Source organism: Candoia aspera, chromosome 14 (genome assembly GCF_035149785.1).
Source record: "Candoia aspera isolate rCanAsp1 chromosome 14, rCanAsp1.hap2, whole genome shotgun sequence".
Classification (NCBI taxonomy): Eukaryota; Metazoa; Chordata; class Lepidosauria; order Squamata; family Boidae; genus Candoia; species Candoia aspera.
The window spans coordinates 17,640,792-17,656,365 of NC_086166.1; the positions used below are offsets into that span (position 1 = coordinate 17,640,792).

The 15,574-nt window shown below is 52.5% G+C and overlaps 1 protein-coding gene across 1 annotated transcript in view; it reads left to right on the plus strand.

The window, feature by feature from the left end:
* The first annotated feature begins 1,156 nt into the window (after nt 1-1,156).
* The window catches only part of NHERF2 (NHERF family PDZ scaffold protein 2), a 76,036-nt gene continuing 61,618 nt past the window's right edge, over nt 1,157-15,574 (plus strand). Inside the window, exons 1-2 of the mRNA XM_063314959.1 lie at nt 1,157-1,572; nt 12,355-12,612. Coding sequence (XP_063171029.1) covers nt 1,351-1,572; nt 12,355-12,612 — 480 coding nt within the window. The 5' untranslated portion in view covers nt 1,157-1,350. The remainder of the gene's footprint in view (nt 1,573-12,354; nt 12,613-15,574) is intronic.

Genomic DNA, 15,574 nt, shown 5'->3' on the forward strand with positions numbered 1-15,574 from the left:
ACAGGCTGCTCCAAAATGAGTTTGAAACCACCTTTTTTGCTTCTCTGCGGTGTGTGGGAAAGAATACCAGCTCAAAACCTGCCAAAGGCAGGGGGAAAAAATCAGGAAAGCAACCCTGGATGCCTTGAAAAATGTCTAAATGTATTTTTCTGGCATCAAACACCTCCACTTTAAACAGCAGGGCATCTTGCCCAAGCACTAATTTTGTTGCTGTTGTTCTCTTAATGAATACCTGTTTCCTGCAGGTAACCTGACTGGAGCCCGGTAGAGGAGGAGTACGGGGGTGGGGGTGGGGGTGGGGGTGGGGTTTGAAGCCACTGCAGCTGCTTGAATGTAGGAAGCTGCTTCGGAAAGAAAGGCTGGGATGCCCATCAGGATGACCCCAAGCCAATCTTGAACATGGAAAGTCCTGTGGGGGATAGATCAGGTTAAAGTCCCTCTTCCCCAAAACTATTTTTTGTTGCTGCTCTTCTTTGGCAGGGAACCTGCTAAGTCCTGCTGTGCTTAACCACAGGTTATTGAGCAAACCAACATTGCCGGGTCCATGCACTAAACGAGCCACCGTGGTTTACAAATTAGGACATCTGCAGATTTGGGTGTTGCATGAGCCAAGGATGCCTAACGTTGTCCTGGGGGATGCACGCGGCCGGCCAAAGCGCGCCAGCGGGGCCTTCCAGACCCCGACCGGACCGGGGCCCCGATCCCTCCTCTTGCAGTTCAGGCCTCCCAGAGCGCGCAGGGCTTGCTTGTGAGTGGAGGCGCCCCGAAGCCCCCCAGGGAGCGGGGTGGCCCCAACGCACGGCCATGCCAGCAGGGGATGATGAGCGTTGGAGTCCGAATACTGCAGGTCGCCGGGAACGGAGAGACCTGAACGTTCCCATTTTCCTCTTCGCCGTCCCTCCCCGTCCCCTCGCGGCGACTTCCGGAAAGAGAAGCGTCGGGCTGGAGTCCCGCTCTACGCTCGCCTCGCCTCCCCGCGCTCTGCACGCTGCCAGAGGCACGCTTCCCCGGCCCGGCTCTGGCGCTCGCCCCCGCTCTCCGCCCGCCCAGCCGCCGCAGGACTGCCCCGGGCGCCGGGGAGGGGCTCGCGCAGGGGGCGGAGAGAGGGTCCCGCGGCCCCCACCCCGAGGCCGGAGAGTTCCGGGGCCGTCCCTCCGCCGCCGCCGCCTTCGGCCTGCGGGCGCTCGGGGGCGCCGTTGCCGGAGAGCGGGGGCGCGGGGGTGGCCGCGGGGCGGCCCGGCCGCGGAGACGCCCCCGCCGCGCGCTGAGCGCCGCCCCTCCTGGCCGGCCGTCGGAAGCGGAGCCCGCGGGCCAGCCGGCCAGCCAGCCAGCCAGCCAGCGAGCCCGGCCATGGCCAAGGAGCAGGGCGCGCCCCGCCGCCAGCCGCGCCTCTGCCAGATGCTGCGCGGCGAGCAGGGCTACGGCTTCCACCTGCACGGCGAGAAGGGCAAGAGCGGCCAGTTCATCCGCAAAGTCGAGCCCGGCTCGCCGGCCGAGGCGGCGGGGCTGCGCGCCGGCGACCGCCTCCTCGAAGTCAACGGCGTCAACGTGGAGAAGGAGACGCACCACCAGGTGGGTCCGGTGCCCGAGCCCCTCCGGCGGGGCGGTCGATCCGGAAGGGCCGGAGGCGGCGGGGCATCGCCTGGCCGGGACTGCCCCGAGCGGAGCCTGCCCGTCCGGCTCAGTTTCTCGGGGACGCGGCGGGCGCAGCCCTGACCTGAAGCGCCCGGGGCTCCCTCCGGCTGTCCGAGAGCGGCCCAGATCCGGGCATGACCCCTCGCCCAGCCGCGCGGGCGGGGGGGGGCTGGGCCCCCAATAGGATGGAGCTCTTGGGGGGCTTTTCAGGGCCAGCTCAGTTGGGCGGGCAAATCCTGGGAGGTGGCTGGCGGGGGAGGACGCCACGGAGAAGAAGGGAAGAGTGTGCCCTGCCCGGCCCGGCTGGCCCGCCCGATAAGGGGCTTGCCCTCCACTGCTCCTCCGGGTATCAGGCGGCCAGGCCGAGGGACCCGCCTGCAGGGCTGTTGTGGGGGGGGGGGGGGGCGCGCCGGGCTCAGGAGCGTGAGTGCTCGAACCTCAGAGCAGGAGCTCCGTAGAGGGGCCCCCTCTGACCCCAAAGGCAGCCGGCCGAGTCTCCCCTTTTGCCCCTCTGGGCTGGTTCCTCCAGGGCAGCGGATCTGCATGGCGGCCTGGAGGTGCCTGCCTGGTGAAGCCTGGGGAGGCAGATGATTTCCCAGTGGCTCTCACCTAACTGGCAGCTTCCCAGGATTCTCAGCGGGAGCCAGACTGGCTGGGAATTCTGGGAAGTTGGTCCCAACATACACTGAGGTGCCAGGGTGCGAGTGGCTGTTGTAGTGATGTAGAGCAAGCAATCTGGTGTGTGCATGTACAGCTGTGATTTAAGGGGAATTTACGGTAACACTACAAATGCATAGGCGACAGAACAAACAAAATGTCAGCCTGCTGGATTGTTTCCCCCTGTTCTTTCTTTCCCTTTGGTGCAGGGTGGGGGCAGAGAAGATTTCTGGTGCTCCAGAACCCGCAGCGGCTCTTGTGGGGGCAGCAATTTTCACTGCTTCTTTTCAGGATTTCAAGTCAGGAGAAGCGAGGGGGTCCCGGGTCCCCTTCCCTTAAGCTGCCTCGGGGGGCTTGCAGAAGGAAAGGGGGAAGTTTACTTTGTGCACAGAATCCCCACTCCCCCCTGCTGTGTAAACCAAACAGGCCTTGTGCTTGCCAGACTTGCTTAGGGGGGCCATCCAGAGCCCGCTGGCCTGAAAAAACAGACAGGATTCCCAGCGATGGCCATGCTGGCTGGGGAATTCTGGGGTTGGCCTGGGCTGGGGAGACCATTCCGAGCCCAGATCTCACTGAATAGTTTGGCCAGTTACTCTCCGCAGCCTCACCAACCTCGTGGGGCTGAGGAGAGACCGGTGTGTAGGCTTCCTCGCTACCCCTCCCCGCTTCCCAGTTTGTGCCAGACTCCTTGAGCAAAGACGTTGCCTGTTCTGGTGCTGAGATGGGGCAAAATGTCTTGTTCCTTTGGTGGGCGGGTGGGTGGGATCTGCCGGGCCGGGGGGCCTCCATGTCTTTCCCTGGGACGGCTTCAGGAGTGTGCGGAGCCTCGTCCCCTGCCTCTGCCGGAGGAGTGGGCTCCTGGCTCAGCCTGAAGCTGGTTTAAAGGGATGGCATCTCCTGTGCAGCTCTGCAGGCTGGGGCACCGGACGGGCCCTTCTCTGTGTATCTAGAGAAAGCAAGGGGCGCTTTGGGGCTGAGGGCTCCTGTCTCTGCCGTCGGAAGGTATCCCATAGCTCTTTGGAGGTAGCTGAGTCGTCTTAGTCGGGAAAGAAATTCTGGGACTGGGGGTGACAAGCAGGCCGCCACCCATAAAGTTTCCTGAATGAGGCGCGTGGCTGCATCTGGAAGCAACTTAAACCTTCACTATTATTTAGCCATAGCCTGTCTTTCCTCCTGCAGCCCAAGCTGGCATACATAGCAGCACCCCAACCCTTTTTCCCTGCACAGCACCAGCCCTGAGAGGCTGGCCGGGCTGAGAGGGAGCACCTGGCCGAGGGACCTTGGCCTCCCCCCCGTGTTCTTTCCCCTCCTTTGGGGCAGAAGGTCATGGGGAACCAGGCCATCCCTTAGAGAGAGAGGACTGTGAGGCAGGGAGCAGTCGGCCGATGAGGTCTGTCACCAACGAAGAGGGTGAGGTCCATGAAGTGCTAATAGCCAGAAGGCTGAGCTTGAAGCTGGACAAGAGAGTGAGTCCTGCACAGGCAGAAGGTGGGAGAAAAAAGACCGGAGTTGCAGCAGATGAGTGAGATTGGTGTGTGCTGGCCTCACGCGGGTGGAAGGTGGAAACTTACATGGAACTATTTGGTGATGGGGGTGGGGGGGAATGTTCCATATGGTGGGTGCCACAGCAGAGAAAGCCCACCACCTGGGACCCACCAAATGTAGGTCGCTGGCGGATGGTATCCTCAGCATGCCCTCTCTGCCAGATCTGATGGACCTGATGATTGGGAGAGGTGGATTTATGTCTTTGGTTTGTATCCTGCTGTTTTGCCCAGAGGCTGAAGAGAGCCAGCTCGCCCTGCTTTGTTTCATAAGGATGGCCTAAGCCCACGACCCGGCTCTTTTCAGAAAGGGAAGATTAGCCAAGTTTCAGAGAGGACTTAGAGCAGTGTTTCTCAGCCTTGGCAGCTTTAAGATGTGTGGACTTCAGAATTCCCCAGCCAGGTTGGGAGTTGAAATCCACACATCTTAATGCCTCCAAGGCTGAGAAACACTGATTGAAAGGCCATCGTTGCACCCTGAGGCTGGAGACGTAGACCGGGTTCTCCCTCCTCAGGGAAGCTGAGGTCTCTCTAGATGTTGAATGCCCGGAGGCCTGTGGCTTGCTTGCCGCCATCTCACTCTCACCACTCTGCTTTCCTTGGCTCCAGGACTTCCTTTTTTCCCTTCTGCATTTTGGCAGCACGTCTTGCATCCCTGCAAACTCTTTTCTGCAGTTGCTGCTTAACTGAACCTTGTTTGCTCAGTGGTTGATTTTGGAGGCCAGCCTAATGGGAAGAAATGAGCAAGTTGAAATCTGCTGGAAACTGGAAATTTTCTAGGCCTTTTATTTGGGCAAGGACAAATCAAGTGGGGCGGATTGCTCCACCTTCCCATCTGTTTTTCCCTGCTGATTGAATGGGTTTACCTAAGAGCAATGCTGGACTTGCTGCCATGTTCACAGGCCAAACAGAAGTGGCATAAAATTTTCCTAACTGTCCCTCAGAAATGGGGGCATCCAGGTACCCTGCCTCTGGTACTTGAGAGATGACCCATAACTGTTGTAACTAATAACCACAGATAGCGGAAAGTACCAAGCTGCTTGGAGCAGAAAGTGCTGTCTTCTGGAATCATTCACATACAGGTAGGCCTTGACTTATGACCACAATTGGGACTGGAACCTCCATTCCTAAGTGAGGCAGTTGTTAAGTGAGTCACACCTGATTTTACAACCTTTTTTTGCCACGGTTATTAAGCAAATCACCGGTTGTTCAGCGAATCACCATGGTTATTAAGCGAATCCGGCTTCCCCCATTGACTTTGCTAGTTGGAAGCCGGCTGGGAAGGTTTCAAAAGGTGATCGTGTGACTACAGGGATACTGTGACAGTTGTAAATGTGAGGACCAGCCACAAGTCACTTTTTTCAGCGCTGTTGTAACTTTGAACGGTCACTAAATGAATGGTCATAAGTTGAGGACTACCTGTAGGTAGATGAATGCTGACTCGTAAATAAATATTGACCTGGGGGGAACAATAGGCACATCCAGGTGACCAGACAAGGAAGCTTCTGTGACATGAAGCAGTAAATGCATGAGCAGGTGGCTAAAGCATGCTTATATGGGCTACTTCTGAGGACTGATGTGCAGGATGGAATGCCCAGTGCTTGGGGCTCATTCTGTTCTGACTGGGGAGGTGCTTCTTTGAAGACCCACTGGATGAAGCTGAAATGGGTTTGGGGAGCTTGTCATTCAGTGTATTGTGAGAATCATAATAGATTTTATTTGGTTTTGTTAATCTGAGTTTATTTATTTATTTATCAAATTTGTCACTGCCCATCTCCTCCCACCAGAGGGACTCTGGGCAGTTTACAACAATAGTAAATAAAACAATAAATATACAATAAAATTAGAATATATAAAATACAATATCTAAAAATACAGTTACAGGTAAATAATAATTATAGATAAAAATAGAGTCCAAATGGCAGAAGACAACTCAGTCCTTGTATGTGCTAGGGCACTAGCCAACCCCAAGTATGGCGATTCTCTTCCCTGCCCCAAGCCTGGTGGCAGAGCCAGGTCTTCAGATTCCTCCGGAAGGCCAGGAGCAAAGGGGCTAACCTCACCTCTGAGGGCAAGATGTTCCAGGGGGTGGGAGCTACTGCAGAGAAGGCCCACCTCCTGGACCCCACCAAATTGAATTTTCTTACCGACGAGGTCCGCAGCATGCCCTCTCTGCAGGATCGGGTGGGATGGGTTGACGTAATGGGGAAGAGGTGGTCCCTCAGGTAGCCTGGCCCCGTGCCATGTAGGGCTTTAAAGGTGATAACAAACACCTTGAATTGGACCGGGAAGCAGACTGGTACCCAATGCAGCTCACACAGCAAAGGTGTTACATGTGCCCTTCTAGGTCCTTCTAGGGGCACCAAAGATTGCCCTCATGGCTGCATTCTGGACCAGCTGTAGCTTCCGAATACTCTTCAAGGGTAGCCCCATATAGAACGCATTGTAGTAGTCTGTATAGGAGATAACAAGGGCATGAGTGACCGTTCAAAGGCTTCCCAATCCAGGAAGGGGCGTAACTGGCGCACAACACGAACTTGCGCAAAGGCCCTCCTGGCCACGGCTGCCACCTGCTCTTCGAGCAGGAGCTGTGACTCTAGGAGGACACCCAGATTTTACACAGGGTCTGTCTGGGGCAGTGCAACCCCATCTAGAACCAAAGGTGACAAAGTCCCAGATACGGAAGAGCCCCTAGCCCACAGCCACTCCGTCTTACCAGGGTTCAGCTGAAGCCTGTTGTTCCCCATCCAGACCCCTACAGCCCCCAGGCACCGAGAAAGGGCAGTCACAGCATCACTTATTTCCCCCGGGATGTTGATATACAATTGAGTATCATCAGTCATATGATACATATCTTCTGCAAGTAGATCAAACCAGTCCATACTCCAGGAAATAAAGCCAGACTGCTCACTTGAGGAAATGATATTAAAGGCAAAGCTGAAGTACTCTGGCCGCATAATGAGAAAACAGGACACCCTGGAGAGGATGCTGATGCTAGGGAGAGTGGAGGGCAAAAGGAAGAGGGGCCGACCAAGGGCAAGATGGATGGATGACATTCTAGAGGTGATGAACTCGACCTTGGGGGAGCGAGGGGTGGCCACGACCAACAGGAAGCTCTGGTGTGGGCTGGTCCATGAAGTCACGAAGAGTCGGAAGCGACTGGACGAATAAACAACAACATCACCAGCATATTGATGATACCTCATCCCATGGTGGTGGTTGATCTCACCCAGCAGTTTCATGTAGATGTTAAAAAGGAGTGGAGAGAGAACCGAACCCTGCGGCACCCCACAGTAGAGGGGTCGAGGGTCAGATCTCTGCTCTCCTATCACCGCCGATTGGGAGTGGCCCTGGAGGAAGGAGGTGAACCAGCGCAGAACTACGCCGCCCACCCCCAACTCCCTGAGCCGTCCCAAAAGGATACCATGGTCGATGGTATCGAAAGCGGCTGAGAGGTCAAGAAGAGCAAGGATGGATGCACTGCCCCCATCCCGCTCCTGCCAGAGGTCATCCATAAGTGTGACCAATGCTGTTTCTGTTCCATATCCAGGCCTGAAACCCGACTGAAAGGGATGTAGATAATCCGTTTCATCCAGAACCCTCTGGAGCTGCAATGCCACCGCTTTCTCAACCACTTTCCCCAAAAAGGGGAGGTAGGAGACTGGATGCAAATTGTCTAGTACAGTAGGGTCCAGTGATGGCTTCTTGAGGAGGGGGTGCACCAGTGCCTCCTTGAAGGCCACCAGGAACACTCCCTCCCTCAAGGATGTGTTAACCATTGCCTGGACCCAACCACATGTCACCTCCCGAGCTGCTTTCATCAGCCAGGAAGGACATGAGTCTAGATGACAAGTGGTGGCATTCACAGTCTGGAAGATCCTGTCCACTTTCTCAGGTCCAAGAGGATCAAACTGTTCCCAGATAACTAGGCAAGAATGCTCCCTTGGTATCTCCATGGACCATGCTTCACGCTTGGAGTCTAACTTGGAATGAATCCGAACTATTTTATCCTGCAGATGCTCAGAAAACTCCTCTGCACACCCTGCAGGTGGGTCAATTGAGTTGAGAGTTATGGGAACACCGCCAGTGGGTCCTGCAGCAGAATTCTCTTGCCTGGGGAGAATTGAAAGGTGCATTCCAAGACATAGGTGTCTTTTTGGGGGTGGGGGGCATGATAAAATGTATGCGATGATGTCATTATGCAAATGCTGTGACTTACATTCTTGCATCAGATGTAGGGATTCAAGGACTAAATGGCAGCATTTGCATGATGACTTTGCTGGGTATGTATCCTCCATTTGACATCATCGTTGTTTGCTGCTAATGCTGCTTTTCCAAGGTCCAGAACAGATTCTCAGCCAACCCTGAAAGGGACCCATTTGTTGATTTGCATCCATAGCTTGAGGGGTCTTCCAAGGTAGCCTCCCCAGTTCCCCTTTATATTCTCACTGTGATGGTATAGCCCAGGGTTTCTCAACCTCAGCCACTTTAAGATGTGTGGACTTCAACTTCAACAGCCTGTTGGCTGTGGAATTCTGAGAGTTGAAGTCCATGCATCTTAAAGTGGTCGAGGTTGAGAAACCCTGATGTAGCTGACAGGAAGTCCAGAGCTCACCCAGGGAATTTCGTGGATGACTGTGGATTTAAACTGGAAAATTCCCCCAATTTATTTGTGGCCATTAGATGACCCTGGCAGTGTTCTCCTGAATCCCAGTCTGGTTCACACAACTCTCTAAGTCATCATATAGTTTGTTTGGTTTTTCCTTAATGAGTTGTGTTAATCTCTGAGTTGTTCTAGTGATATATCTGTATTAGAAAGGCAAGAAGCATCTCTGTTTTATATAATTATTTTATAACAAAGTAAAGCCTGGAAACTGAAATTTGCAAACCCCAATTTATTGCTTAGTGTGCCATGTGAACCCAGCCAGTTGTGGTTGAGTAAACCTTGGCGTGCACAACATGCAAACTGAGCCAGAGGCTGATTTTATGGTGGCTGGATGTCCTTGTGCCCAACCTGTGTCACGGTGGCCTGCAGATGTGTTAGGACTACAAGTCCCAGGGTTCCCACCAACCTCGGTTCTGGCTCCCTTTTCCTCAGGCTGGAAACAGCAGAAGAAGTGACTTCATGGCGTAGCATCACTCCATGAGTGCTCCCCTCCTTTTGATTCTGCTAAAAGAATATTGTCTCACAGCAGCATTCATTCAGCTTTCAGGTTAGGTGTTCTGGGTGCTTCTGTTTGTCCGTGTGTGTTTGGGTCTGCATTTACAGCTGGTATGCTGCATTGCTAGCCAGAAGGCACATGGGGCTCCTTCTTCGTCTTCAGTGCAATCCCAGGCACACTTATTAAGAAGTGAAGTTCCACCAACTGTGGTTTGAGGATCTGCCCCAGTTTATCATTTCTTCAGATCCTCATTCCAAAATGTGTAGTCAGGCTTCTAATCCACGATTCCTTGTAGATATGATTCAGTGCAACACCTACGGGTAATGATGTGGCGTTTCTTATTGTTCAGGTGAATTAAGGTTTGTCTTGTGGCAAATGTGCCTCTCTTGGTGCGGAAGGAGGACAGCCAAGGGCTGAGGACGTGGATATTCGTTTATTTGGAAGTGACACAGAGAGAAAGAGCAGGAGAGACAATCACATTTTGTGGCCAGCCGGTAAATCCAGGGGCACCAGGTTTTAGGCAAATAATGCTAATCACTACTGCTCTCAGGGATGCAATGCCGAACTCCTTTCCTTGCCCTTCTGTCCTGTTTCTTCCCACGTGACCTGTAATATGCTCTTTGTATCTCGTTTATTCATAGCCTGTCTGGGCCGCAAAAGTCTGGGTGATCACGAGATGGCAGTAAAAGACACTGTACAGAAAACTATTCTGCTTTCATCTAGTGGGGGTACAGATGTTTGCAGCCCAAAGACGGGACGTTTAACAAACATCACACCTTCTCCAAAGTTTCTTGTTCAGTAAAAGTCTTGGCTTGTATTTCCTTTGGCCCCGGAAGTTTAACTTTCATCCTTCATTACTCCCGCCACACTGCTTCCAGTGTCTTCATGCAAACTTCCTAACATACACACAAGGGGATTCTAGACCTGGGATGTTTGCTTAGGAAGTTCAGTTCAGTGCAGACGAAAGCGCTGTGTTTAATACCCGAGTTGGGCATGAATGCACTTTTGGATTTCTCCAACGAAGGTGAGAAATTGAGTGGAATTATTTTTCCAAAGGTCAACGGGAGGAGAAATTTAGTGCTACCATTAAAAAAGATCCGTGGGGGGAGTTCTGTGCCCAGCGAGGTCTTCCCGTGGGATCGAAGGAAGCTGCAGAGCCTCAGAGAGGGGATCATGCCGCAAAAAGCAGGATGTTCACACAACAGCCTTGTCGTTAAAGGAGGGCAGAAACCTCTTGCTCCACGCATGGCATTTCAGCGAGATGCTCTTCGCCCTTGGAAGGATTTCTCAGCAAGTTATTCTTATTTATTACATTTATATGCCGGGCTCCCAGAGTCTCTGGGAGGTTTACAAATGATTTAAAAGATGAGAAACAAGACAAGAAAAACGACAAACGAAAAGGAGATGGCAGGATAACAAACTGGGTGGAGACAAAGGCCTGGGTAGAGAGCCACATCTTCAGGCCCCTTCGAAACTTCGGCAGTGTGGGTGATGTTTGGATCTTGAGGGGAGCCTTGTTCCAGAGGGCAGGTGCTGCAATAGAGAAGAGGTCTCAATAGTCGGCATTGCTTAATTGAAGGAACCTGGGGTGCGCCAACCCTGCAGGATTGAATCAGCCAGGCAGATACTATGGGAGACAGGCGGTCCCTCAAGCAGCCAGGCCTTGTGCCGTGTAGGCCTTTATAGGTGGTGACCAAGACTTCGAATCGCATCTAGAAGCAAACTGGCAACCAGTGCAGCTCACAGAACAGAGGTGTTACACGGGCATACCAAAGCGTGTCCCTCACTGCATTCTGGACCAGTTGAGGCTTCTGGGGTCTTCAGAGGCAGCCCCATGTACAGCACATGGCAGTAGTCAAGCCGTGAGGCGACCAGGGCATGAGTGATTGTCTGGAGGACACCCCTCTGATCTAGGAAAGGGTGCAACTGGCACACCAGATGGAGCTGTGCAAAGGCCTTCCTGGCCCACAGCTGACACCTGCTCATTCCCTTTCATCAAACCAAATGATTTTCTCCATCTGGCACTATGTAATATTAATGATGATCCAAAGCTGCTGTAAGTCATTACTATCTATGGGTACCACAGAAGCCTTTTTAAAAAATCTCTTTCGGTTTTGGCCATGATGAGTCCAGAAGCACACTCCAGATTCAGAGACGCATTCTGACTATGACTTGGTACTATACAAGTTTATTGAAATGTTTCCTGCTGAACTGGCTGTTTGAAATGCTCCAGAACAGCTTACATAAAACCTGCTTAAAAACAACTTTGCCTCTCTCTAAAAGATACCCCACCAAAGGAAAACAGGATGTGGAGGGAAGAGGGAAGAGGTGACTGGGCAGGCCTCTCCTCTACTGTCAGGTAGAGCTTGCCTACCATGTGGAGGGCAGTCGTCAGACTCTCTTTGCAGCCTGTTGGGGGAATGTGTGGCAAAGGCTTGAACCAGTCCTGGGTGTGTTGAAAGGAATCTGCAAATGGACCTGGGAGGCAGCAGATGGTTCTTGGGTGCCTGAGCTGCTGCTCTTCCATCATGTTGTGGATGGCAGCACTCGGAGGTTGCTGGTGTGCATGGAAGGGCCTTTTTCTGCCAGCCTCTGGGCCAGGGGCTGGTTCAGGCTGAGCAGCCTGGTTGGGAGTCTCTTAGTTTCTCATCCATGGAGGCTGGGTCCATGACTGTCTTCAGGGTGGACATGGAAATGCTCAGCAGTGTTGGTTCACGTGGTGCCCTGGCAATGGGTCCGCATCTGCCCTGGATGCCGAGTTGGGTGGAGCAGCTTTGTGATGTGCAAACCAGGCCTCAGACAGGGTGAGCCGCCTCTGAACTTTTTCACTGCGGAGAGTGGGGCCATGATGCAAAATGGAAGGGGCTGTGTCTGGCCTATAGGACTAGGGTTTTTTTTCTGGGTGTGAATCTTTTTGTGGGATGGTGTGTCGAGCACTGGACCCCAGGAAAAGACACAGTGGCTTTATGGAGTCCTGTATTTGTACCCTGGAGCACCTTTTTGCAGTTTGAAGGTCTTCCTAGCCCTAGTCAAGGGGTAATTAGGCACTCCAGACTTAGAGCAATGTGTGAATCCAAGAACTGCAGTTGATTTGACAAACCTCAAAGTGTTCTCACTCGTCAGGGCTGGGACCAGACTGGCCTCCCCTGAGAAGCTCGCTTTAATCACTTTCCCAGCCCAGTTGAACAAACCACTGCAGTTTTTTCCCCTGCCTTTTTAATGTCAGCTGAAAGTGATTGTATTTCTGCTCTGCTATAAATGACGTTCAGTAGATTTTTTTTTTTTGGCCTTGTTCCCTTCTTTCCAAGGGCCCTGCTCAGGCCTTCTTCTTTTCCCCTTTCCCACTTATCCTTCGCCAGGTTGTGCAGCGCATCAAAGCAGTGGAAACCGAGACCCGTTTGCTGGTGGTGGACAAAGAGACGGATGAGCATTTCCGGAGTCTCCGCCTGACCTGCTCTGAGGAGACGGGGCACCCCGTCGCAGCGGCAAACCCTGAAGCGGCACCAGGCAAAGTGCCCAGTACCAGCAACGGAGACTCCTGGAAAGCCGGGGCAGAGCTGAGCAGCAGGAACCTGAAAAGGCACAAGCACGGCTTCGGTTCGGAGAGTGGGAAGAAGGTAGGGCCTGGCTGGCTGTTCCCGGGACAGGGGAGAGCAGGCTGCGAGGATCTCCTCCTCTTCCACCATCTCGAGAGCTTGGGTGGGGTGGAAGTGGGGCAGGGCTGCCCTTCAGTGCCAGCCTGGAAGCCCCACAGGAGAGGCCTGCCCTCACCACCCTGGATGCTCCCTGGATGCATCTGGCTGGGCACGGAGGGACCCACAGGCTTGCTGAAGCGCTCCTGGGCCTGGCCTACCTCAGGGTTCCCCCAGAGTTCCTTGCGAGGCGCCTTGTGGCTCCTCTGTGGGGCCGCAACTGGGGGGAGCGACCGGGGCATGTGCCCTGGGTGCCGCGCTGGTGGGGTGCCAAAATGGGCGCGGAATCCATGTTTGCCCCAGGTGACACAGACCCTGGTTGTGGGCCTGCTGCTCTGGATCAATATTTGGGCTGGGCCGCCTTTCTGAGCATTGAACCTGCACATTACTGGGTTGGTCTTTCCATACAGGGCCATCCAACATTGGAGGAGGCTGGCACTGGTGATAGGTCGACCTATCAGTTTCGGTTTCTGCCAGTTTCTCATTTGTGCAAATCTATCAGGTTCCGTTTTTCTGAGTTTGTCATTTTTGTGAATTTATCAATGTTGAATTTGAGAAATCTTTTTTTTTTAAAGTTTCCATTAAAAATGATATGTGAGCCCATTTCTCCAAATGTAAGGAATGTTCCCTGCAGTTTTGCCTAATTTTTTTTTCCAAATGTTTCTGGACATTGGTTTCATTAGTTTCATAGTTAGAACAGTGTGTTTTCTCTGTTCTGCATTTTTTACAGTATGCGTCGCAACATTTAGAAAAGCACGCATTTTGAATAGGAACTCAACTGATACACAGTCAGTTTCTTTTGCCTTCTGGTGAACGCAAATAATTTCCCCTTTCTCGCCTCTGTTTCTCCATCTTGTGCAGTGAAAAAGAGCTCGTAGGATTGGCTGCGGTGATGCCAAAGCGGCATCTGAGTTCAGTGCTGGGAATGGCCACGGGAGCACGTGGAATGAAAGCGTTTAACCCAGCAGGGAGGCTGTTCTGCGTGTGGTTTCAGGGAGGGAGAGGGCGAGAGAAAGCCAACGGCTGCAGGGGAGACCAGGCAGGCCCCCGTGGCGCAGAGGAAGTCAGCGGGAGTCCACGTTACGACAGCAGCACTAGACCAAAAGTGGCTGATTCTGTCACTTGACCAGCCCTGGCCCATGACTGGCATGGCAGGCTCTGTTGGTGGACTGGGCAGCTGATCCTTCTCCTTCCGCCATTCCTCAAGAGGAGACTGTTGACTCCCCTGACTCTAACTTGGGCTCCTGCTGACTTCATGGACGCATCTGTCTGCTGCCCTTGTTATCAGGATGGAAGCGCTTTTCCACTGCCTTTTTCTGGGATCCTTTTTTCAATCCCCAGGTCTAGTCTGCAGCCCTTGGAGTTTGTATTGATCTCCCATCCAGACATTAACCAGGTCCGATGCTGCTTAGCTTTTGAGACTGTCTAAAGTCGGCTATTGGCATTAATCAGTGATAATATTTATTCATTTAACAGCATTGGCGTACAAATTATTGGAATGCTAGTTTTGCACCTCATTTGATCTTGGTGGCTGAAATGACTGGTTAGTTCCATCTGCATTTGGATGAACCTGGCTGGTGGTTCCTTGAAGGGTTGTTTTTTTTTAATGCTGCAAAATCACAAATTAACAGAGGCTCAGCTCTAGCTCCTTATTTCATGCAAACGTTTTTAAGACAGTTGTCTGGCTGCCTGTGAAAACAGCGTGGATTTGTAAACACATTTTATGTACCCTGCTGTAGTGCAGTGATTCCTGAACCAGAAACCTTGATTATAAATGGTCCTGAGAACATCAGCATGTCCCATTGACTCCTTTGCAAATTCGTTTTCGCTCTTGGTTGGCTACAGGCCCGCAACCAGGGTCTGTGTCACAAGGGGCAAACATGGATTCCGCGCCCATTTTGGCTCCCCCCCAGTGCGGCGCCTGGGGCACATGCCCTGCTTGCCCCCCTCTAGTTGAGGCCCTGATTGGCTATGTGTCTTTTCCCGTACAAAAACAAAACAGAATAGCAGAGAATGGTCACTGTCAGGTCAGGTTTAGGAAGCTTAAATTACAGCTGCTGGGAACACAACACAGTGGCAGGGAGTAGGATTTTGAGTTCCCAGTACAAATTAATGAGGTGGTACTTTTTTCGGGAGGATGGGGTGGCCCAAATCTTGATCTCATGAACTACAAACAAACCAGAGAAAAGAATGTACTGGAAGAGCTGTAAGAGTGGAGGAGGAAATATGGGTATGCATCTCTGAGCTCAGCTGCTGCAAAATGATGCTCTTGATAAGCTGTGTGTACCTTACAGTCAACCCCATTAAACAGCTCTGCAGTTATGTGCCAAGGAGCTCACTTCTGCCGCCTATATAAATGATGCAAAGCACATTGGCATGTTGGTTCATCACATCCTTCTATGTTTACTAGTTATGGGAAGGAGAGGGCAATTAAAGTGACTGTAGCAATGCATGCTGCCATTTCAGAGCTTGGTAGGAACTGCCCATGGGATTTCCAGTTTATCTTGGAAACTAGAAGGCTTGGAGCAGCTGTCCACACTGCTGGCTCTTGAGGGGGGTTGAGCTGCAGCTGGCAAAGCATTCTATAAATGGTGGTCCAACACTTATGGGAGATGCTAGAACCTCAGTGAAGCCAATGTTGCATCAGCTGATGGCCCTTACATTGCACATGCTGCTCCATTCCGTCTCCCTTCCCTTAAAAATACTTTTTCCTAAATGTGTTTTTGGTGCATCTTTCAAGCAACTGAGGTTTTGATGAGCTGCAGAGCTAAATGTTGCTGTCCAAGCACTTTTGCTTGTTAGGTATCTGTGCTGCTTAGAGAAGCAGATATAATCAAGTTAAGCAATATTCTGCATAAAACGGACTAGAAGGGATTCTGAAATTAAC